This window comes from Platichthys flesus, chromosome 6 (genome assembly GCF_949316205.1).
Source record: "Platichthys flesus chromosome 6, fPlaFle2.1, whole genome shotgun sequence".
NCBI classification, from domain to species: domain Eukaryota; kingdom Metazoa; phylum Chordata; class Actinopteri; order Pleuronectiformes; family Pleuronectidae; genus Platichthys; species Platichthys flesus.
Genome location: NC_084950.1, coordinates 26806790 through 26831840, shown reverse-complemented (window position 1 = coordinate 26831840; position 25051 = coordinate 26806790). Strand labels below are relative to the sequence as shown.

Here is a 25051-nt window from a genome sequence, read left to right as displayed (position 1 = left end):
AAGTTCTCGTCCGAACCAGAATCCAATAGAGCCTTGAGGGGAAGGGACAACTCATTGGAAAACAGTCTTGCCTCTAATAATGTTCTGGAGGGAGTTAGAGACGTGGAGGACTGAGTGTGGCTCACCAGGATTCCCTCCTCTCCTAATGAGCCTCCTCGTTTGGCCGGTGGCGGCAGGAGGAGCGAGTGTGGCCGGGCTGACCACAGTACAGGCAAAGCTGCTCCCGGAAACGCCGTTCTCTCTCAATAGCCGTTAGCCGGGCCCTCCCAACCTGCATGGGCTCCTCCGTGGCCTCCCTGGAGGAGGAGCTGGAAGCAGGATATGGTGGAGGAGAACTGAATGAGGTGCGGGGTAGTGAAGCTGGGGTCTGCTGGCGCCCTGCTCGCTCTCGCTTTCTCTCTCTAAGCCGGTTATCAAGTCTGATGGCTAGGGAAATTAAATCGAGGGAATCAGTCATTTTTAGCTGCTAATTCATCTTTAATGTTATCCCCTAGACCATGCGAAAACATGCTCTGCAGCGCGAGCGAATCCCAGCTGCTCTCCGCAGCGAGAATGCGAAACTCCACAGCGTAATCTGCCACAGAGCGTGTCCCCTGTCGGAGCGAAAGCAAGCGATTGGCTGCCTCCTTGCCCCGAACTGGGTGGTCAAAAACCTTTTTCATTTCTGCTTGAGCTGATCAAATGAAAAATTGAATCGGGAGTCTCGATCCAACAGCGCCGAGGCCCACTGCGCAGCCCGACCCGATAGGAGACTCACAACAAAAGCTATTTTAACACGGTCATTATCATACATACGGGGCTGGTTATCAAACACTAGAGAGCACTGGAGCAAAAAGCGCCGACAAGACCCCAAGTCACCGGAGTAACGTTCTGGGGTGGGGATGTGAGGATCCCGGGTGGACGCCCCCGGAGGGTCGGAATGCGTCGGGGCTGTTGGTTCTCCCGAGACAGAGCCGGAGGAGGGATTACGCCGCTCGTTAAGCTGCGTCAGCAGGACTCCTACGGCGTTCACGGAGGTTACCAGTCCGTGGAGCGTCTGGTCATGTTGTCCGAGCAGGCTCCCTTGTACTGTGATGGCGTGGCGAAGTTCCTTGGACTCTGCAGGGTCCATGTTTTAATGGCCAGTTCGTTCTGTGACACCTTAGGTCTCGAGAGGGACCCTGGAACAGAGTCAAAACACAGAGCACGGTGGTGGTGCGTTCAAGGATGTTTATTGATCGTAGGAGAGAACAGAATTGCGGGTCCGCTGATGGCTCCGTGAGGTCTTCAGCGTGGTGATAGACAAGACCGCTGAGAGCTCCGTGAGATCTTCAGGGTGGTGGTAGACAAGACCGCTGAGAGCTCCGTGAGCTCTTCAGGGTGGTGGTAGTCAGGACGGCTGAGAGCTCTGTGAGATCTTCAGGGTTAAGGAAGACACGAGGGTCCAAGGGTTAATTCCTGACGCACAGAGGGAAAGACACGGGGGTTAGAATACAGGGTTCTAATCCAGAGATATTTAACTGAGCCGAGAACGAATAACTACCACTGTAGTAACGAGGACGTACTGGCGATGACTCGCAGCACAGCCAGGGCAGATAAAGCCTGGAGTTGATTGGTGCAGGTGCGCCTGGAGAGCCGGGTCATCACCGGGATGTACAGCACCTGTGGAAAAGGAGAAACGAGAGGGGAGGGGCACTGGAGGCACAGAGGAACTGTGACAGACAGAAAGGTAAAGACGAGCCTGTGTGAAGGCAGAAACCTTGACAGCAAACACTGCACAAAAGCCATCTGATAAATGGGAGGACAGACCTTGTAGGATGGCCTAACTTTTGCAAATTCTTTAATTATAATTTTTTTCACCATTTTAACTAGATGAAATAAAAGTTTAACAAAGCATTAACATGTGTTGCAGGGGTTTTAATTACTGATTCTCTGATTCTTAATAAAAATCACCAAAAGCTATAATTTGTCCTTAGACATTTGCAGACGTTGTATATACATATATGTGTATATGTATATCTGGTACTACAGCACACAAGCTGCAGTGCCAGTGGCAAGTGTGAAATCAACACACGTTTACTGCCATAAAAAGGAAAAAAATAATTTATTGATAAATGTCAGAAATTGTGCGAAAGATGTCATATTTACCGACATATTTAACATATATTGATTCACTAGCATTTTCCAGGGTAAGACAATCCCTTTCCCAGGCTCCATAAACTGCAGCTTCTACAATTACCATCAACCTTTATAATATCATAACATGCACACTATTAAAGTGCTTTCACCTCAAGCTTTTACTCTGTTCACTTCAACTCTAGCTCAGTGCTCCCTTCACTGTCTTAAAGTCCATCACATTTATGTTTCTTTTAAAATCTGTTTGATATTCAAACACTTGCAATGTTTAAGTGGTGAGTATAACTTGACTCTACATGTGTCCCCCCGTCTCTGCGTCCCTGAAGCTGTTGGTGAAAACAGCTGCAACTTGCCAGGGGTAGAAAGGGTTGTTGGGTGATGTGGGGGTTGAGAGGTGTTATCTGGGTTTGTTGGGGTGGAGGGGAAAGGATAAGTGGTTGGTTTGTGGGGGTTAAAGGTCCAGTGTGTATGATTTAAGTGAAAGGGAACTATTGAGAGAAATTGTATATAAAATAAATAATCCTAGTGATATTTTCACTAGTGTGTTTCATCTAAATTATACAAATTCCTCTATTCTTTACACTAGAATGGGCAATTATATTGAAATACTTTATATTTACAGCAGGGTGGGTCCATGAATGAGTGTCGACAATCATATTCGTTTTGCAGAATATGCAGCATGTGTATCAAATTTGCCAACTATTAACTGGCTCTCTGGAACCAAGCGGCCTCTTCTTATTTTCCAAACATAATGGTTAAGAAGGATTCAGTCACGTCCTCCTCATGCACTCTGAGTACCATAATCACCTGGACTTGCCCTCAGGTGCACTGCAGCTGAAAGTCACTTCTCATCTACCCATAATGCATAAATTGGTGTAGCAACACTTAGCACAAGGCTTGCAAATTTGTAAGGGATTTTGCTTGTTTCATTTGAAGTTTGGACCAATAAATGCTATATGATAAATGTTGGATCAATACTTAAAAGGACCCTTCTTGTTTGAAACGTATTATTGTTGTTTCTAAGGAAATAATGACCCCTCATCTACAACACAGCACATATACATGTGCCCCACATCATAATCACATTAATATCAAAGCAATGGTTGTATGTTCAAAATAAGCATAAATATTCCAATGAAGACGACTTTTTTTGTTGGATGTTAAACAAATCAGCCTCCTACAAATTTTCATTCTATGTAAGGCAAATACAAACATAGAAAAGGGACTGCCACCCTAACAGTAGGAACTACTGATCACACCAGACCACATTTATGAGAAAAATAAAAACATTCCTCAAAACTAACTTCAAGACCTATTGAAAATACTCACACAGTATTGAAATATTTTACATCCACGAGTTTTAGCTTATCAAACTTTCTACCTGTACAATACACATATCCAGCTGGTATTTCCAATTCGGTTCAACATCTTTTCTATGTGTGTCACTTTCATGTCATTTCTCTTTGTATCGCTGTTACAGGACCACCCCAGGGCTGAATATGAATTCAAGGTGATGCAGAAGTCTATGTGCAAAGATCAGAAATCCCCACACAAGGTAATAACTTATAGGCTCTGCATATTTGTATCTCTCAAGATATGTGTTTATTCACATAACATCTCATAAATTATTTGGCCGTACTCTTTAAACCAGATTGCTTGGTTGTATCTCATTGACTTTTCTTTACTCTTGCATATATTGTGTCAACAGCTGGGACAGGGTCCAGCAGATCATTGCATTTTAATAGCTGAACTGGTATAGATAACAAACTTATTGAAAACATTTTTTGAAATGCACAGTGGTCTGTGTTTAGCTATTTGTGTTTTTAAGGTATACTTACAGACATTTTTTCAAAGATCTATTTAAAGACGCAGTGCAAAATCCACTCCTGCTACTTCAACAACAAACAAAAGGTGACTGCACTAGATGCATGGTTAAAAAGGCTTGTACTTAGTGTCTTAATAAATCTGAATGTTTTTGCTTTAAAATGTCATAAACCAATCAGAGTACCATCTTCTATTTCCATTAAATAGATAGATGGATAATGTACAATGCCAAGTCAGTTCACTCCACTTCATCCCATCAGCACTTTTTGCAGCCCCGCCACAAATCAAAGTAGCTGCTGCCTCCATGGTGACAACCTTTCCCTCCCTGAGTCGTAGAGTAAGATGAACTCTTTCTGCAGGAAATCACATGTGTGAAGTTAGTCTAATATAAAATGTCATCAACTCATCATTGTATTTTATGTCATTAGAGTGCTTTTTGACCTTTGAACTTGAGGATCAGACTGTACAGCTTTTTGTCTCCAGTTTTATGGTGAAAAATCAGCGGAGCTGTTTCTGTTGCCATCGTCCTTGCTTTGTCCAACATGTCACAGAAGACAGTGGCTTACTGTCAACCACCTCTCAATGTTCACTGAATCTGGATGTTGCAGTTTTACTGAACATTTTTGTGTATCTCCTTTAGGTGGAAAAGCTCACCTTTCGAGACCGCCTTCCTGCCTACATGACTAATATTGTAATGATGCTGTTGATGGTGAGGAAAGATGTCTTGACGTACTATGTTGGTAATGGTGAGTGTGGTGTTGACACCAGGCCCACCCTCACCCTCACGCGTTTGTCGTAAATCACTGGTGAGCTGTTATTCCCTTTCTTTCAAACTCCATGTATCCTGTGTTTAATTCTACAAACCCTTGCCTTGTCAGATTGGTGTTACATTTGCCATTGTGTTTGGTGTAATCCTCTACCGAATCTCCACCAAAGCTGCTCTCCACATGAGTTCCAATCCCATTACACGAAACCATGTACAACTGACAGTTAAAACCACCGCAGCCATCATCAACCTGGTGGTCATCCTCATACTGGATGAGGTGTATGGTGCTGTGGCACGATGGCTCACTGTGTTAGGTAAGTTTAGTGACAAACTGGCAAAGGCAGTGAACTGTGTGAAAACAGGCAGCATGTCATCACAATGAGACCTTTTAACCTTTTTTTTAACTGTTTTGCACATGTAGTTGTAAAACCTGATCATGGTGTCCATTGATAAAGGTGTGATATATTATTTGTTTGTTGTTGCATTTAAAATGGTTTGTAAAAAAAAAAGATGAAATGAAATGTAAAAAGTCATTTTAGGATTGTGACTCTCAGATGTGAAGTGAACATTAGGTACAGGACTGGACATTTGATGTGATCCATTTAAATAGAGGATGGCTTTAATTGCAAGATAAGCTTTTATTAGCATTAATAAATCAAGAGAGATCCTTCATTTTAATCTGGGAAATATTTATGCCAGAGAGATTTAGTGAAATTCAGTATGACAAAAAATAAATGACCCTGGCCGAAATAATATAACAATATCTCACTTGCTTGTAATGGCTTGTAATGGAGGGTCTGTGCTCAAAACTACTGTTGGTCTATTTATCATTTCAAGTCAAAATGAAAGAGTCTAATGTTCACTTTTAGAGGTTCCTAAATCGGACAAGAGTTTTGAAGAACGACTCATCTTCAAGACCTTCATCCTGAAGTTTTTCAACGCTTTCACCCCCATCATCTACATTGCCTTCTTCAGGGGAAGGTTAGTAATATCATAATGTACTTTTACATGAGTAGTAATATTTATATAATATTTAGTAAAATGCATTATATTGATGGCATTTTTTTTATTTAAATAATTGCAATGAAAATAGTTTAGGGTTAGGACTAGGTTATATCCTTTTAATGCCTTTTATTGATTTTCTCCTCTAGACTGGTAGGCAGGCCTGGCAGCTACCTGTATGTGTTTGAGTCCTACAGAATGGAAGAGGTAAGGTTTAGACATTTGCTAATTAATTGCAGACTAAATGCTTCCTAATCAGACACTAGGATTAGAGTTGGGATAAACATCCTTGTTGTGTTGACAGTACAATTATCTGGATATAAATTAAAGGTAAAAAGTTGATATAGTTATTATGATATAATCTTAAACATATACATAGATTGATACAAAAGTCACTAAAGGGGCACACTTGAAGAAATTAAACTAGCCCAAATAAAATCAGGACATCAATCATTGTGACCCTTCACTTTAGCCTTCTTATTTATAGATATGGAAAAGAATAATTTATTTAATTAGACTTCAAATATATGCAGCTTAATATCAGGCTATATGATAATATAAGAAACAGCTGGTCGGCAGGATGAAACCAAAATAACCCCTTTATGGAAACCATATTAGCCTAAACATTACTAGAATTTGTACAGAATTTTAAATGACACCTACATGTGAATGCGAAAAAATATGGTCCAGATTGATGCTAGACTGCCTTTTTTGTATTGTGCATTTGAAATAAATTTATAACAAAGAGAAGCAATCTAGTTCTGATTGCGTAAATACTCCCTTTGAGTATGGCACATTTTTTGTGTAGTGTTGTAGGGTTAGGCATTAACATTATAACTATACACCCCTTATTACTCCACACATTACAACCAAATGACACTTCTGCAGCAGCCTGTGGGTCTTGTTTCTGTAACTACTGCAACAACACACACAGTGCTGCTGTATGTTTCGTGACAGGTGTCGACAGATTCATGCAATTGATTTTGGAGCACACACTTAAACACAGGACATGGAATGTTTTGCAGTGTGCTCATGGAGGCTGTCTGATGGAGCTGTGTATCCAGCTGAGTATCACCATGTTGGGAAAGCAGCTAATTCAGAACAACCTTTTTGAAATTGGAGTACCGTAAGTATGCAAAACTTGCACGTAATGAAGCTTGAACATGATAATCACTGCATCACATCCGGGAAATTATAATAAAGAATTGTGTTCTTTATTGTAAAGATTAATAAAGTAAATATTCATACTTTCCCCGTTTTCTTAATAAATTCATGACATTATGCAATTTAATTCTTACTTCAACCACGACTAACTCAATCAGTCAGAACTCTCCGGTGGAGTGGTTGGGTTGGCGCTATTTTAAGTGAAAGACATACAACTGCTTGGATTTTTCCAAACAGTATTTAAAGAAATGGAGCATGGGAAGAAAGATGATCTGCTCTGATGAGACACAAATTAGACCTTCCCTACTCAGTGTCTGGTTAACAGGCAGCATCATCTGACTAATACCTTTGTCAGAAATGAGAAAAGAATTTAGACAGCCAAATACAAAAGGTTCTAAAGAAAAACCTGCTCCACAGTGTACGCAACCTGAGAACTGAGGCATTAGGCAAAAACAAGTGGCCCAGCCAAACTGCAGTCTTCATCCTTGTCTTAAATCTTATTAAGACGTGAAGATCAAAGGACACAGGTTTACAGACACTATCTGTCAAGATGAATGAGATCCCTTATCAAGGTAGAGACTGCAGACTCAGAGAACTCAACACTGCTTCCAAAGAGTCTCCTACTGAAATAATGTCATAAATCTGTACTTTACATTACATGTCATTTAGCTGACGCTTTTGTCCAAAGCGACTTACAGTTTTAGAACACTCAGCATTTATGATGGGGCATTTTAGGGGTTCAGTATCTTGCCAAGGACACTTAGGCATGCGGATGGGAAAGAGTGGGATTCGAACCAGCAACCTTCTTGTTGCAGAACACCCGCTCTATCCCCTAGGCCACACTCTCCCCAATGTACCGAAAACAGCTTTGAGTGGTCATCAAGATACAGATCATTTGTATAAAACTGACCATTTAGTGATGAATGATCTACTGGTGAATTTGCATATTGCAGCTGAATACCCCTCACCTCACCCTCCCTTTCCAAACATTAAAGAGAACCTGTGGAAACCTTCCGTTGTCATAAAAACTCAAAAGGTGTTTAGTTTGTCCAGTCTGGGCTACTGTAAAATCATGGCAGCCTCTGTAAAGGGGGCCCATATTAGGGTAAGAAAACAACAATTTAGATGAAACACACAAGTGACTTATTTTGTATTAGATTTATGCCAATAGATCCATTTCATCTAAATCCTGAACCTTTAATGAGTGTGGATCAGTGGTCACCAACACTAAGCCCAAGACCCCTCTTTTATTCCAAATGTAAGCCGGGATCTACCACCCTGATATCTTCAGTAAAACTTAGAAGTGTCATATTTATTATTTCTGTTAAAGGTTATATAAATATACATAAAGAAAGTCAGTTATGCAACTTTATCTATTTAATGCTCAATATTTACATTATTATCAATTCATATTTACAGCATCTGTTTAATGCACAATATATAGCTTATCAGTTCAACAATATGTTTTGCAGAGGAGCTGCTACTGCAGCCCAATGCTTTTACATAGGCTTTGCCTTGGATATGGTGTGAATATGACTATTTCCTTGCATAAAAGTTGTCGTGTGTGTGTGCAAATGTGCTTGTTCCTCAGCAAGCTGAAGAAGTTGATTCGCTACATTCGGTCAAAGCAAGGTGCTTTTCAGGAGGAAGAGAGAAAGAAGAAGCTGATGAGATATGAAACAGATCACTTTCTGGAACCATTTGCTGGGTTAACACCAGAATATATGGAAATGAGTCAGTAACACACACACACACACGCGCACACACACATGCACACACAAACACATCAATATTTTTCTCAATGCTGCATTTGGATCTTCATAAGCTTACCTGTGTCATAGGCCTGTGGATTAGATGGAACATGACAAAAAGTAACCTGAATGAATTGCTTACTCCACTTTTAAAAAATACAATTGCAATCAGTGAGAAAATAAATTGATCCTTAAACTGGGATGATCATGAACAGTGTAACTATTTTGTGTTGTGTGGTGCTATGAAGAGGAGAACCAATGCGGATCTAAATTCAAAATAAAAGATTTAGCTATTTCTTCCAGTATTAATTGAATGTTCTTCGCCATGTGTATAATATACTTGTGACAGTCCTTTACTAGTCTGGGACTCAGTTGAAGCACGGGAGAGCAGGTAGTCAAAAACACGAAATAAATAGCTTGAGCGCACAAACACACGATGGAGACGATGACAATCTGGCAGAGGGTGAGGGGAAACACAGGGTATAAATAGGGAGTACTTAATGAAAACCAAGGTACAGGTGTGTGGGGAAACCAGTAGGAAGTAGAGCTAGACACAAGACAAGAACCCAGACAACAAAATAAAACAAGTAAATACAAACAAACAAACTGAACAGATTGTTGCAATACTATAATATGGTTTAATGTATAGGGCTTCTGTTGTCCAATTGAGACTGGATTTAAACAGATATGGCTGACAGTTGGTTGTGATAATTTGATATGTTTGTCTGTCGTCCTCTATGTCCAGTCATCCAGTTTGGTTTTGTGACATTGTTCGTGGCGTCCTTCCCGCTGGCTCCCCTCTTTGCTCTGCTCAACAACATCATTGAAATACGTCTTGATGCCAAGAAATTTGTGACAGAGTTGCGGAGACCAGTAGCAGCAAGAGCCAAAGACATTGGTGGGTTATATTCATTTTTCTGCAGAATTGTAATAAACAGACACATATCCAATATTAAAGGAAAACAGTGAGATCTTGGGGCAATGTTGTCAATGTTGTCCTATAAACTTGCTCTTCAAACCCAACAAACCATGAGGACATATCCTTTCGCTGTCTTACCGCTAAAATCCAGTAATCTATGCATATTGTTATATCCACAGGTATATGGTACAACATACTTAAAGGAGTGGCAAAAGTGGCTGTCATCATCAATGTAAGTAACTGATTAATGTAGTCTGGCTATATTTTGGCTCTGTACTCTGGGCTTAAAATGATGCAGGGACAGAGAGACAAAATGGGCCACTGTTTACACATGGAGATGAAAGTCCTATTACAATGAGGATTTAGAATATCAACAGTTTAGCATCAATGCCACAGTGAAAGGTTTCATTTGAAAACTATGTTATATTGTCGACAAAGTGGACATCTACATGAGTGACTGTAATGTAATGATGAATGTCCCCACATTCTCCCAATGCACAAAAGTAAGGCCAAAATATCCTGGATATAGGAGCTGCCTTCTTGCGTTGGTAAGATCCTTTCCCTACTAACTGTTCAGATTTATTGTTCATTCAGCTCCTCTGCTTAGTCTTTATGTAACACAGAAACATTTAATTTCACTCATTCTCTACTCAGCACTACGCTACATAAGCAGGGCACACAGGAATTGGGCACGTATAGAGGCGGGCTACACAGCCACCACGTTGCCATATTAACAGCCACGACCAGAGATCAATGACAGAGCCACATGACTGTCTTCCTCTCTTATACATATTGTGACTGAATCAAAGCTGCAACGTTAAAGCTGTGTAGTACGCAGCGAATGGAGCTTCTTTCACACATGAAAATACTGCTCCTGACCCTCCAGAAACACCTTGTTTGTCAGTAGTCTTGCTCGTACTATCGAACTATCTTGATGCTTTGCAATACAACCAGTAGAAGCTTCTATATGAGTGACAACTTCAAACCCTATAGTCCAGTGTATTGTTTCATTTCAACTTGACACTATACTATGTCCCATTTTAAGGGGCTGCATCCCTTAGACTGCAGAGGCCAACCCAAATTAAACGGTCTGGTCCTATGTCTGAAAACAGATACATTTTGTATTTTATTTCTATGAATAGCTGTTCGAGTGAGTTAAAACCTGATATAAAAAAATCCTACTTGTCACTGGGGTGCAATGGAATAGGTTGGTCATAGAAGGACACAGTCAATGGATCCTTTGTTGGCCAGGAAAGAAAGCAGGCATTTGTTAACCACATTTGAAGCAGCCTTCAAAATGGGATGTCCAGGTTGACCGAACCGCCAATCAGTCTTAAAAATCCAAAGGATTCAGCCCCTGAATTGTGACTTCGTTTTTGGTTTCTTTCCACACAGTTTTGATTGTACAAGGTATATTAAATATATATTCAGATTAGCGTAACTTGTATTCATGTTTTTTTTACCTTTAAACCCCCACCCTACCACTCCATCCCCTACTCCAATTTCAGGCATTTGTCATCTCCTTCACCTCAGACTTCATACCTCGGATGGTCTATCAGTACATGTACAGTCCAGATGGCTCCATGCATGGATTTGTCAACAATACGCTATCCCATTTTAATGTCAGCCACTTCCAGGACGGCAAAGAACCTATGGATCCATTTCAACTTGGCTACCCTGTTGAGATTTGCAGGTGGGAAATCCATTTCAGTTCAAAGTTATCAATTTCTTGATGCAGAGCTCTCGTTAACGATGGGGCCCGGAAAACAGGATCATTCATCAACTAAAACTTCCTTTAACCAAAACTTAAACTGTTCTTAGGTTAAAAAACAATCTAGCCAAATTGAGTCCAGAGGTTTATTCCAACTACGAGGAGCGAGGTATCTGAATGCAGTTTTACCCAGTTCCGTGTGCATTAAGGGCTTTTCAAGGGTGATGTGTTGTTGAGAACGAGGGTGATGATCCATATTTCTTACTTTTAAAAGGGATGATAAATAAAATGGTAGCTTATTAAGTATAGTTTTGCAAATAAAATCAAGACTGTGTTGTTCCCTACATTTGGCAAGTGAAGGCCACCCTACAATCTGCTAGAAGGTACAATTATGGGTCTGATAACTGTCAACTGTAATAAACCTTAGGGAACTGTGACATATATAGCATCGAGTGGCTTGAGAGTATGTGTCGCAGCAAGCATGTAAATCACACACTCTTGCCCTGATAAAAATGTTGCCTGGACAATCTACAATCTATATGTGAAAGGAAAATACTACTTTCGATAACTCATTAAGGTGAGTTTTAATAGATATTTGTCAACAAGCCAGATACCCAGATAATTATATTTTTGAATTCTTTTAATTTCAACCCCAGTTTTTATAATGATATTAAAAATCAGGGGGTATTTGATTTGGGATCTGGTGAAAAGCCTGTGATTGGGTTTATCTGGATTTAATACTATTAAGTTTAGTAAAGGCATCTTGTTTGACTAAAAAGTCTGACACTAACTCTGTCAGTGCTTTGTCAATGGATGGCGCTAAAGGGTATATGAGTGTTATGGAATGGAGCTATTAATGTTTGATGCTCCTTGCTCATTTTTCATAAAGTAAGAACAGTAAAGGACCTTCACTTTGAGCTTCTGTTGGTGACTGTCACTTTTTGTTTTGTATATTTAAACACTGATAGACTTCTCCATTCAAGTAAGACAGCACCCAACATTTCTTGTGAATTTTGTAAATATTGTTATTTTGTTGAGGTGTTGGCTCTCTCTTGTTTTTTTTTCCATCTGTCACTTGGAAATAATGAATTGATTATATTTCAGTGATCAAAGGTAGGTCATGGACCTTATAATTTTCTGGAGGACAACATTTTTAGGTAGAAATTCCACTGGTTGGTCGAGGCATACACCCGCACTGTGGTATTTGGGGTTTTGGTAGTTTTGAGTTTTCATTTGTCTCACTGAGGGTTAAGAGCAGAGTCTTTGACACAATGTTCAGCCTTAAGTGAACAAATTTGATATGGGAATATGTGTTATACAAGTAAAATGATTGATTGATCTTCATTAAAGGTATAAGGACTACAGAGAACCTCCTTGGTCAGCCACTCCATATGAGATCTCCAAGGAATTCTGGGCGGTGCTGGCTGTGCGACTGGCTTTTGTCATTGTTTTCCAGGTAAGTTGACACACGCAGAAAGTCATAGAGATTTATGTATTTATTATATAATTAAATAAACACTGCTTGCCTCTTGCCAGTTTGCCTGTATTGGGTTAAACAATGCTGATCTGGCTTTTTATCTGGATGGATTTGCTGTCAGATCAGTTATCCTCACCAGTCCAGGCACTATTGGGTACTGGACTATACCACCTGAAAGCACATTCAGCTCAGTATCAACTGTGAACTCTAATAGCAGGAAGTTAAGACTTCAACACAGAGTGAAGGAAACAACCTCTCACAATGACATAGAATCTGTCCAAAATTTGACCATAAATGACACAATATTTTCAAGTCAGCAGAAACCAGTTGCCAGTCTGACTTGATATCATTATACAGATAATCAGGCAGTATGCTGATGTCATGCTGCCATCTAGTGACGTTCCCTTCACACAAAGTGTGTGTGGTAGCAGTAAAATAGAGTGCAAACCTTCCCATCATAATGGAAAGATTAAGCAGCCAACTGACAATCTTCCTACTTACACTAACCCAGACATGCTCAGTGTACATGAATGGTCATGTGGGATGTGTTCTCAGGTGTGTTAATATGTGTGGAGATTACTTCTGATAATCTGAAAACCCTTGTCTAAATGGAGATTGTATTAATTTTAGAATGAAAACATTTGTGTGGATGTAGCTTCATTCAAATATAGTCTTTTTCAACTTTTCAACCTTTTACCATGTTGTCTCTGCAGTCTTCCAAATTTATTTTACATCCAAGTTTGACACAGGCTATAGTGATTAAATGTTTCTTTAACTTCACGTTTTAATATGTCACATATATCCAATATACACAGTGTAGGATTAAAAGATTCTGAATTTGAAATTATATTTCAGTTGTAACAACTACTGAAAAAAAACTACTAAGAACTAGTTCTTTAATAATTCATTAGAGATAACACAAACAAATACAAAAAAAATGATTCTCTTCCATTTATCACCACCAGAATGTTGTGCTGCTGATGAATGATGTTGTGGACTGGCTAATTCCAGACATCCCTAAAGACATCAGCCTTCAGATCCACAAGGAGAAGATTCTATTGGTAGACCTCTTCATGAAGGAAGAGCAGGGCAAGGTCCTTATCCTTGAGAGCAGATCTTCTACAGGAGGCAAGGAGAACTGCAGCGGTAGCAACAACAACAACTGCACAATGGCCCACCCGCGCTCCGGACTCCAAAACAACAACACTAAGAGCTTCTAATGCTTGTAAAAGTGATTAATGGTACAGTCTTAGTTAGCAAGTCAAAGCTTGCTAGAAGCCTACTTGCTTAGGCCAACCCTACTCTGTTTTTGTTCTTGTTCGGAACATTCCTTCATATGGGAGATTTGCTGGCTGATGAGGTGTGAGGAAATGGGGCCAAATGTTTTGCAGTGTGTGTGGAGGGCTATAGAACTGAAAACTACTTCGTGCATATACATTTTTCAAATTGTACAACAATCTCTAAATGTGTACACAAGTATTTTATTGCAAAAACTGTTTTTATTGTTAACATTATTAGACAACATAGCATGTGGAGATATAAATTAACATAGAAGGGTAGTAAGGCATACCATTTCTGTTTTAACAGATTTTAATCAACCTCAATCAAAGGCCAATCCGAATTATTTGACGAGGTTGTTGATGTTCATACCCATCATGCTAGAAAATACATATAATATATATCCATCACAGGCCTGACACAAACAACCAATTACACTCACATACACATTTCCAAATAACCTGCATTTCTTTGGAGTACTGGTATTGTTATGTGAGGAACTGTTAAATGAGTGTTGAAATGGAATGGGTACTTCACCTCCATCTCAGTAACACTTGTTACTTGACTGTTTTCTGAAATGTTACTACACTCCTACTGTATCTGAAAATGTAAGGTTTTCTTAGACCTGGTAAAAGCTCAACACCTCTGGTACAAAGAAACAGGGCTTAGCCAGGTGTTCTCTACTTTCCATCTGTCGAGGAACTGCCAGCTTGATAGGATTGTTAACCTTGTACCTGAAATCAGTTTTTGACTATCTAAAAATGACTAAAGAAAAATAGCATCAACAGTGTTTCTTCTAACTAAATCAGATTTTTATAACTTACTACAGTAGCTTCCCATGCTTTGTATTTTATTGTTGAAGGAAAGATAGCACTTTTCTGGTTTCTGTAAGCAGATGTATATGGAACTTTAAAGCTTGATTTATTATTATTTTGAAAATGCTATACTGACTGTTATGGAACTGGGAGCTATGTAAGGATAAGTATAATAACCTGCACTGGAGTAATCTTAATTTACTGCATGTTGTGACCGTTTATTTCTACGCCAGTGGTCATCTCAGTTCCATTTGTAACAGTAAGCCATTTTTTACAGTGTGAATCAGTCACTGTGTTCCTATTGCCGGTTGTGATGGGATCACAAAGTAGCATGCTGAAGCTAGTTGGACTAAAGAAATCTGATGAATAATGGGAAATAATACATTTTCATAATAAATATAATTTAGCATTTGTAGCTGGAACATAGCATTGTATTACTGCAGTAGGGTAATACATTTAATGAACACATCACTTGATCTTATTTCTGTGCTGTATTCAGAGGCAACAAACAGCCGCAGTGTGACCAACCACTCTCCTACACACCATGTGAGGATATTGCTGTCTCAACAGCCTTCAGAAATTAATACCTCATATCTGATAGACAATGATCAAGGACCAACTTGACACTATGGCCACTGGGCAGATCAATGCGTAAAGGGCCCATATTTTGTAAAATACATTTTCTGGGCTTTAACTATCCATAATTGTTTGAAGGGGGTCAGTAGGGACCCTCAAAGTATGAAAACAATCACTCCCCAGACTTTTTCACTCAGTCCCTTCTAAGAAATATGTTATTGAAACGTCCCGTTTCGTACTTCCTCCCCGTATGATGTAATTAGGGATCGCTCTTGTCTCCCAGCCCCATCCAGCTGGTTCCAGTCCAGCCTCCGAACCCACCACCAAACCTCCATACCAAACTCGACACGAAGCAGAAATGTTACTCTGTATTGAAGCTCCATAATGTCACATACATCATGTGACATACCTCAATCTCCACAACCATCTATAATACACACCCACCTTATCTGGTAGTCTATTTAACCAGAGAGACATTTCCCTCTTGCTGTCACATTTCCCTCTTGCTGTCACTGATGCTGCAGTATGGCTACCTGTTGCTTCAGCGTCTCAGCGGTTGGCCAAATGACCGTTGTTCCTCCGTGGGTCGTTGTCTCTCTTAATCTGAGTGTTTCCTCCTCCGAAGAAGTTCGCTTTATTTCCGAAATTTAGGCTCGGTCCTTTGAGATTCACGACTCCTGCAGGCCTCTCGACGCGCACCACATCCTGGAGGAGCTGCGCACCCGAAGCGTTTAATTCATCATGTCTGAGCCATGAGTAAGTTTCAACTACTTCTTGACTAAAGGCGGCTCCGCGAGGCTGAACAAACGCTAGTGGCAGTGTCGCTGGCAGCTTCTTCCCGGGGCCTCTCTGCTACACCAACGTCTCCCTCACCTCATGATGTTGTCCCTCCAAGGCAGAGGAAGCACGCCTGGGACCGCTGGGGCTTTCATCCGGTCTCCTCTGCTGAATGAAGTTTGCACTGAACCATATGAATGAAACAATTCAGTCTCGAATCACACGCCATCTTCCCTGCACGTGATGTAAACAACACTGGCGTACTGGCTTGTGTTTTAGTACTTACTGGTCCGTCACTCCAGCAGGATTATGGGAGCTGTAGTCCCATCACCAGCCATGCGTTCAAGGCTCCTGTCTCCTGACAACAGTACCTTTCCCAAAGGAATCAAATTCTAGCAGGTAATAGGTTTTGTTATTCTGGAAACATTCAATTATATAATATAATATATTTATGTGGGTAGAGTGGTCTTCCTCCAACCAAAGGTTGGTGGTTCAATCCTCAGTCTTCCCATCTGGATGCCAAAGTGTCCTTGGGCAAGATACTGAACTCCTCAAATGGGCCCTCATAGATGTTGAATGCACTAATTGTAAATAACTTGTATGACTTTCTTATATGACTTCTGGCCTGCAATGGTGTCGCAACGGACGCGCCATGTGCTATATTTGTCGCATTGCGTATGCCCGAGTTTCAGGGATAGGAAGGGAGCGAGATGGCTCACTCTCCAGCTACTTCCCGTAAAACAAAGTTTATTACAGCTGCACAAAATAACACCCGCTATGAGGTAACTAATGAATTATTAACTATTAAATTTGCGGACAACTATATTGTCATCGCTTTGTCGACTACGATCTTTGAGTGAAATTAATATGGCAATCAGAATCTACTGTTGGTGGTCAGAATCTACTTGTGGTGTGAGAAACAGTTCACAGACACACTGAGCAGTAAATGGTTCAGTCAACGCTGCAAGTGGAACTTTTATAATAATTTAAATAATTAAAGTAACACTATTTTGCAGCACAAATAATACAAATCAGGTTAACATTGTCACCGATATAATGCTACAACTTTCTCAAAAAGAGTCACCATGTGGCATATCTTTAATGCAACAAAGTTTTCAGCTGACATATACAGGGAAACTAGTCTGTTTTCTCACCTGAAGAAAAAATTTCCATCTGCCAGTATCGAACATGGACATAGGGTTGTTATTCTTTGTGGACTGATTGAGGCTCTCATCCAACAACAGCACAAACTGCCCAGCATTGTTGACGCCATCAACAAGCTGTTGCTCTATCGATGGTGCTATTCCGAATTTGGATATGTACCCGGGTTTTCCTTTCCACAGGTGAACGTCTTGGCGATGTCCGAATCGGGAAACATTCTTTGAAAATTTCTGAAATTCCTTCATTAAGGGCTTTTCAAGGGTGATGTGTTGTTGAGAACGAGGGTGATGATCCATATTTCTTACTTTTAAAAGGGATGATAAATAAAATGGTAGCTTATTAAGTATAGTTTTGCAAATAAAATCAAGACTGTGTTGTTCCCTACATTTGGCAAGTGAAGGCCACCCTACAATCTGCTAGAAGGTACAATTATGGGTCTGATAACTGTCAACTGTAATAAACCTTAGGGAACTGTGACATATATAGCATCGAGTGGCTTGAGAGTATGTGTCGCAGCAAGCATGTAAATCACACACTCTTGCCCTGATAAAAATGTTGCCTGGACAATCTACAATCTATATGTGAAAGGAAAATACTACTTTCGATAACTCATTAAGGTGAGTTTTAATAGATATTTGTCAACAAGCCAGATACCCAGATAATTATATTTTTGAATTCTTTTAATTTCAACCCCAGTTTTTATAATGATATTAAAAATCAGGGGGTATTTGATTTGGGATCTGGTGAAAAGCCTGTGATTGGGTTTATCTGGATTTAATACTATTAAGTTTAGTAAAGGCATCTTGTTTGACTAAAAAGTCTGACACTAACTCTGTCAGTGCTTTGTCAATGGATGGCGCTAAAGGGTATATGAGTGTTATGGAATGGAGCTATTAATGTTTGATGCTCCTTGCTCATTTTTCATAAAGTAAGAACAGTAAAGGACCTTCACTTTGAGCTTCTGTTGGTGACTGTCACTTTTTGTTTTGTATATTTAAACACTGATAGACTTCTCCATTCAAGTAAGACAGCACCCAACATTTCTTGTGAATTTTGTAAATATTGTTATTTTGTTGAGGTGTTGGCTCTCTCTTGTTTTTTTTTCCATCTGTCACTTGGAAATAATGAATTGATTATATTTCAGTGATCAAAGGTAGGTCATGGACCTTATAATTTTCTGGAGGACAACATTTTTAGGTAGAAATTCCACTGGTTGGTCGAGGCATACACCCGCACTGTGGTATTTGGGGTTTTGGTAGTTTTGAGTTTTCATTTGTCTCACTGAGGGTTAAGAGCAGAGTCTTTGACACAATGTTCAGCCTTAAGTGAACAAATTTGATATGGGAATATGTGTTATACAAGTAAAATGATTGATTGATCTTCATTAAAGGTATAAGGACTACAGAGAACCTCCTTGGTCAGCCACTCCATATGAGATCTCCAAGGAATTCTGGGCGGTGCTGGCTGTGCGACTGGCTTTTGTCATTGTTTTCCAGGTAAGTTGACACACGCAGAAAGTCATAGAGATTTATGTATTTATTATATAATTAAATAAACACTGCTTGCCTCTTGCCAGTTTGCCTGTATTGGGTTAAACAATGCTGATCTGGCTTTTTATCTGGATGGATTTGCTGTCAGATCAGTTATCCTCACCAGTCCAGGCACTATTGGGTACTGGACTATACCACCTGAAAGCACATTCAGCTCAGTATCAACTGTGAACTCTAATAGCAGGAAGTTAAGACTTCAACACAGAGTGAAGGAAACAACCTCTCACAATGACATAGAATCTGTCCAAAATTTGACCATAAATGACACAATATTTTCAAGTCAGCAGAAACCAGTTGCCAGTCTGACTTGATATCATTATACAGATAATCAGGCAGTATGCTGATGTCATGCTGCCATCTAGTGACGTTCCCTTCACACAAAGTGTGTGTGGTAGCAGTAAAATAGAGTGCAAACCTTCCCATCATAATGGAAAGATTAAGCAGCCAACTGACAATCTTCCTACTTACACTAACCCAGACATGCTCAGTGTACATGAATGGTCATGTGGGATGTGTTCTCAGGTGTGTTAATATGTGTGGAGATTACTTCTGATAATCTGAAAACCCTTGTCTAAATGGAGATTGTATTAATTTTAGAATGAAAACATTTGTGTGGATGTAGCTTCATTCAAATATAGTCTTTTTCAACTTTTCAACCTTTTACCATGTTGTCTCTGCAGTCTTCCAAATTTATTTTACATCCAAGTTTGACACAGGCTATAGTGATTAAATGTTTCTTTAACTTCACGTTTTAATATGTCACATATATCCAATATACACAGTGTAGGATTAAAAGATTCTGAATTTGAAATTATATTTCAGTTGTAACAACTACTGAAAAAAAACTACTAAGAACTAGTTCTTTAATAATTCATTAGAGATAACACAAACAAATACAAAAAAAATGATTCTCTTCCATTTATCACCACCAGAATGTTGTGCTGCTGATGAATGATGTTGTGGACTGGCTAATTCCAGACATCCCTAAAGACATCAGCCTTCAGATCCACAAGGAGAAGATTCTATTGGTAGACCTCTTCATGAAGGAAGAGCAGGGCAAGGTCCTTATCCTTGAGAGCAGATCTTCTACAGGAGGCAAGGAGAACTGCAGCGGTAGCAACAACAACAACTGCACAATGGCCCACCCGCGCTCCGGACTCCAAAACAACAACACTAAGAGCTTCTAATGCTTGTAAAAGTGATTAATGGTACAGTCTTAGTTAGCAAGTCAAAGCTTGCTAGAAGCCTACTTGCTTAGGCCAACCCTACTCTGTTTTTGTTCTTGTTCGGAACATTCCTTCATATGGGAGATTTGCTGGCTGATGAGGTGTGAGGAAATGGGGCCAAATGTTTTGCAGTGTGTGTGGAGGGCTATAGAACTGAAAACTACTTCGTGCATATACATTTTTCAAATTGTACAACAATCTCTAAATGTGTACACAAGTATTTTATTGCAAAAACTGTTTTTATTGTTAACATTATTAGACAACATAGCATGTGGAGATATAAATTAACATAGAAGGGTAGTAAGGCATACCATTTCTGTTTTAACAGATTTTAATCAACCTCAATCAAAGGCCAATCCGAATTATTTGACGAGGTTGTTGATGTTCATACCCATCATGCTAGAAAATACATATAATATATATCCATCACAGGCCTGACACAAACAACCAATTACACTCACATACACATTTCCAAATAACCTGCATTTCTTTGGAGTACTGGTATTGTTATGTGAGGAACTGTTAAATGAGTGTTGAAATGGAATGGGTACTTCACCTCCATCTCAGTAACACTTGTTACTTGACTGTTTTCTGAAATGTTACTACACTCCTACTGTATCTGAAAATGTAAGGTTTTCTTAGACCTGGTAAAAGCTCAACACCTCTGGTACAAAGAAACAGGGCTTAGCCAGGTGTTCTCTACTTTCCATCTGTCGAGGAACTGCCAGCTTGATAGGATTGTTAACCTTGTACCTGAAATCAGTTTTTGACTATCTAAAAATGACTAAAGAAAAATAGCATCAACAGTGTTTCTTCTAACTAAATCAGATTTTTATAACTTACTACAGTAGCTTCCCATGCTTTGTATTTTATTGTTGAAGGAAAGATAGCACTTTTCTGGTTTCTGTAAGCAGATGTATATGGAACTTTAAAGCTTGATTTATTATTATTTTGAAAATGCTATACTGACTGTTATGGAACTGGGAGCTATGTAAGGATAAGTATAATAACCTGCACTGGAGTAATCTTAATTTACTGCATGTTGTGACCGTTTATTTCTACGCCAGTGGTCATCTCAGTTCCATTTGTAACAGTAAGCCATTTTTTACAGTGTGAATCAGTCACTGTGTTCCTATTGCCGGTTGTGATGGGATCACAAAGTAGCATGCTGAAGCTAGTTGGACTAAAGAAATCTGATGAATAATGGGAAATAATACATTTTCATAATAAATATAATTTAGCATTTGTAGCTGGAACATAGCATTGTATTACTGCAGTAGGGTAATACATTTAATGAACACATCACTTGATCTTATTTCTGTGCTGTATTCAGAGGCAACAAACAGCCGCAGTGTGACCAACCACTCTCCTACACACCATGTGAGGATATTGCTGTCTCAACAGCCTTCAGAAATTAATACCTCATATCTGATAGACAATGATCAAGGACCAACTTGACACTATGGCCACTGGGCAGATCAATGCGTAAAGGGCCCATATTTTGTAAAATACATTTTCTGGGCTTTAACTATCCATAATTGTTTGAAGGGGGTCAGTAGGGACCCTCAAAGTATGAAAACAATCACTCCCCAGACTTTTTCACTCAGTCCCTTCTAAGAAATATGTTATTGAAACGTCCCGTTTCGTACTTCCTCCCCGTATGATGTAATTAGGGATCGCTCTTGTCTCCCAGCCCCATCCAGCTGGTTCCAGTCCAGCCTCCGAACCCACCACCAAACCTCCATACCAAACTCGACACGAAGCAGAAATGTTACTCTGTATTGAAGCTCCATAATGTCACATACATCATGTGACATACCTCAATCTCCACAACCATCTATAATACACACCCACCTTATCTGGTAGTCTATTTAACCAGAGAGACATTTCCCTCTTGCTGTCACATTTCCCTCTTGCTGTCACTGATGCTGCAGTATGGCTACCTGTTGCTTCAGCGTCTCAGCGGTTGGCCAAATGACCGTTGTTCCTCCGTGGGTCGTTGTCTCTCTTAATCTGAGTGTTTCCTCCTCCGAAGAAGTTCGCTTTATTTCCGAAATTTAGGCTCGGTCCTTTGAGATTCACGACTCCTGCAGGCCTCTCGACGCGCACCACATCCTGGAGGAGCTGCGCACCCGAAGCGTTTAATTCATCATGTCTGAGCCATGAGTAAGTTTCAACTACTTCTTGACTAAAGGCGGCTCCGCGAGGCTGAACAAACGCTAGTGGCAGTGTCGCTGGCAGCTTCTTCCCGGGGCCTCTCTGCTACACCAACGTCTCCCTCACCTCATGATGTTGTCCCTCCAAGGCAGAGGAAGCACGCCTGGGACCGCTGGGGCTTTCATCCGGTCTCCTCTGCTGAATGAAGTTTGCACTGAACCATATGAATGAAACAATTCAGTCTCGAATCACACGCCATCTTCCCTGCACGTGATGTAAACAACACTGGCGTACTGGCTTGTGTTTTAGTACTTACTGGTCCGTCACTCCAGCAGGATTATGGGAGCTGTAGTCCCATCACCAGCCATGCGTTCAAGGCTCCTGTCTCCTGACAACAGTACCTTTCCCAAAGGAATCAAATTCTAGCAGGTAATAGGTTTTGTTATTCTGGAAACATTCAATTATATAATATAATATATTTATGTGGGTAGAGTGGTCTTCCTCCAACCAAAGGTTGGTGGTTCAATCCTCAGTCTTCCCATCTGGATGCCAAAGTGTCCTTGGGCAAGATACTGAACTCCTCAAATGGGCCCTCATAGATGTTGAATGCACTAATTGTAAATAACTTGTATGACTTTCTTATATGACTTCTGGCCTGCAATGGTGTCGCAACGGACGCGCCATGTGCTATATTTGTCGCATTGCGTATGCCCGAGTTTCAGGGATAGGAAGGGAGCGAGATGGCTCACTCTCCAGCTACTTCCCGTAAAACAAAGTTTATTACAGCTGCACAAAATAACACCCGCTATGAGGTAACTAATGAATTATTAACTATTAAATTTGCGGACAACTATATTGTCATCGCTTTGTCGACTACGATCTTTGAGTGAAATTAATATGGCAATCAGAATCTACTGTTGGTGGTCAGAATCTACTTGTGGTGTGAGAAACAGTTCACAGACACACTGAGCAGTAAATGGTTCAGTCAACGCTGCAAGTGGAACTTTTATAATAATTTAAATAATTAAAGTAACACTATTTTGCAGCACAAATAATACAAATCAGGTTAACATTGTCACCGATATAATGCTACAACTTTCTCAAAAAGAGTCACCATGTGGCATATCTTTAATGCAACAAAGTTTTCAGCTGACATATACAGGGAAACTAGTCTGTTTTCTCACCTGAAGAAAAAATTTCCATCTGCCAGTATCGAACATGGACATAGGGTTGTTATTCTTTGTGGACTGATTGAGGCTCTCATCCAACAACAGCACAAACTGCCCAGCATTGTTGACGCCATCAACAAGCTGTTGCTCTATCGATGGTGCTATTCCGAATTTGGATATGTACCCGGGTTTTCCTTTCCACAGGTGAACGTCTTGGCGATGTCCGAATCGGGAAACATTCTTTGAAAATTTCTGAAATTCCTTCATTGGATGTGAGAGAATGGTGTTTTACTGTTGTGTCGAGACACCACAACACTTCTGCGCGCAGCCTTGGTGTAAGGCCTGCACGATTATGGCCAAAATCATAATCACAATTATTTAGATAAATAATTATCATTCATTTTAGGAACAATTTATTTTTATTAGATTTTCATGTTTAAATGCACAAGAACACTGCTTTCACTTCCATGTTGTACTACAGGCCTATTCAACTAGCGGTCCCAGGGCCGGATGCGGCCCGTTTGAATTTAACTATGGCCCGCAAGACTACCTGCAAAACAGTGTAGATTGGTAAAAAAAATTGAAAAAGACGGACGCGCCTCTTACTTTCAGAAGTCTAACCCAGAGCCTACAGGTGAAGTGATCTGCCAAAATATTTTCACGTTTTTTAATGAGCATGAACTGGATTTACAAAAAGTCTGCTTGTTATTTACGGATGGAGCTCCAGCTATGACCGGTAGAGTGAAAGGGCTGGTTGCCAGGTTGGCCCGCATATGCAGTTTTTACACTGCATCATTCATCAAGCGATACTGTGCGCAAAGCTCAGTGGCGATCTGAAAAACACCATGGACACTGTTATGAACACTGAATTTCATCCGCTCAACCTCCAGCCTTCAACATCGCCTCTTCCACATGTTGCTTGCTGCCGCATCTGCAGAGCACACTAACATGCTGGTTCATAGTGATGTCAGGTGGCTCAGCAAAGGAAAGGTTTTGGCTCGTTTCTGTGAACTCCGCCAGGAGATTTCGTCTTTCCTTCGCACGTGTAAACACAAACGGGCAGGACACTCTTTGGAGCGCATGTTGGATGAACAATTTATGGCAGAAGTCCACTTTCTGTGTGACATTTTTGGACACTTGAACACTCTTAATCTGGAAGTTCAGGGGCGGGAAAAGTCTGTTGCTGATTTGGTTGAGAGGCTTTGTGCCTTCAAAACAAAGTTAACGATTTTCACTACAGACCTAATGGTAGAAAGGTTGCTGCACTTCTCACAACTCTGTGCATTCATTAATGCAGCACTTGGGCCCACATAACTCCAGTCATAACAAACTTTATGAGAAAACTGACTGATAACTTCACTGAGAGATTCCAGGGCTTCAGTATTCCTATTGAGGTACTGCAGTTGGCTCGTGACCCATTCTCCATCAAACCCGAGGCAGACTTCTGTGTAAAAGCAAAAGAGGTAATGTCTTGCATTGATGAGAGCATCCTTCAGATGGAAATGGTTGATGTCCAGTCCACATTTGCTTTAAAGCAGCACTTGCTGTCTGAGGGTGCAGTGAACTTTTGGTGTAACCATGTTAGCCAATACCAGTACCCCACAATCAGGAAA

General features: G+C 40.2%; 1 protein-coding gene and 1 long non-coding RNA gene across 3 annotated transcripts in view; both read left to right on the top strand.

Moving 5' to 3' along the window:
* LOC133954615 (anoctamin-1-like) overlaps positions 1-15237 on the top strand; it is a 48454-nt gene extending 33217 nt beyond the window's left edge. For both annotated transcript variants that reach the window (XM_062389030.1, XM_062389029.1), the window contains 12 exons: positions 3596-3670; positions 4580-4648; positions 4818-5019; positions 5575-5686; positions 5857-5914; positions 6733-6833; positions 8463-8605; positions 9368-9520; positions 9721-9773; positions 11050-11234; positions 12603-12708; positions 13695-15237. In XM_062389030.1, the coding sequence (XP_062245014.1) occupies positions 3596-3670; positions 4580-4648; positions 4818-5019; positions 5575-5686; positions 5857-5914; positions 6733-6833; positions 8463-8605; positions 9368-9520; positions 9721-9773; positions 11050-11234; positions 12603-12708; positions 13695-13949 (1512 nt within the window). In that variant the 3' untranslated portion in view covers positions 13950-15237. The remainder of the gene's footprint in view (positions 1-3595; positions 3671-4579; positions 4649-4817; positions 5020-5574; positions 5687-5856; positions 5915-6732; positions 6834-8462; positions 8606-9367; positions 9521-9720; positions 9774-11049; positions 11235-12602; positions 12709-13694) is intronic.
* A 2416-nt stretch (positions 15238-17653) lies between these two features.
* Positions 17654-21361, top strand: LOC133955732 (uncharacterized). The gene is made up of 2 exons (XR_009920902.1): positions 17654-18832; positions 19819-21361. It is a non-coding gene; the product is annotated as an uncharacterized LOC133955732 (long non-coding RNA).
* Positions 21362-25051: the final 3690 nt, after the last annotated feature.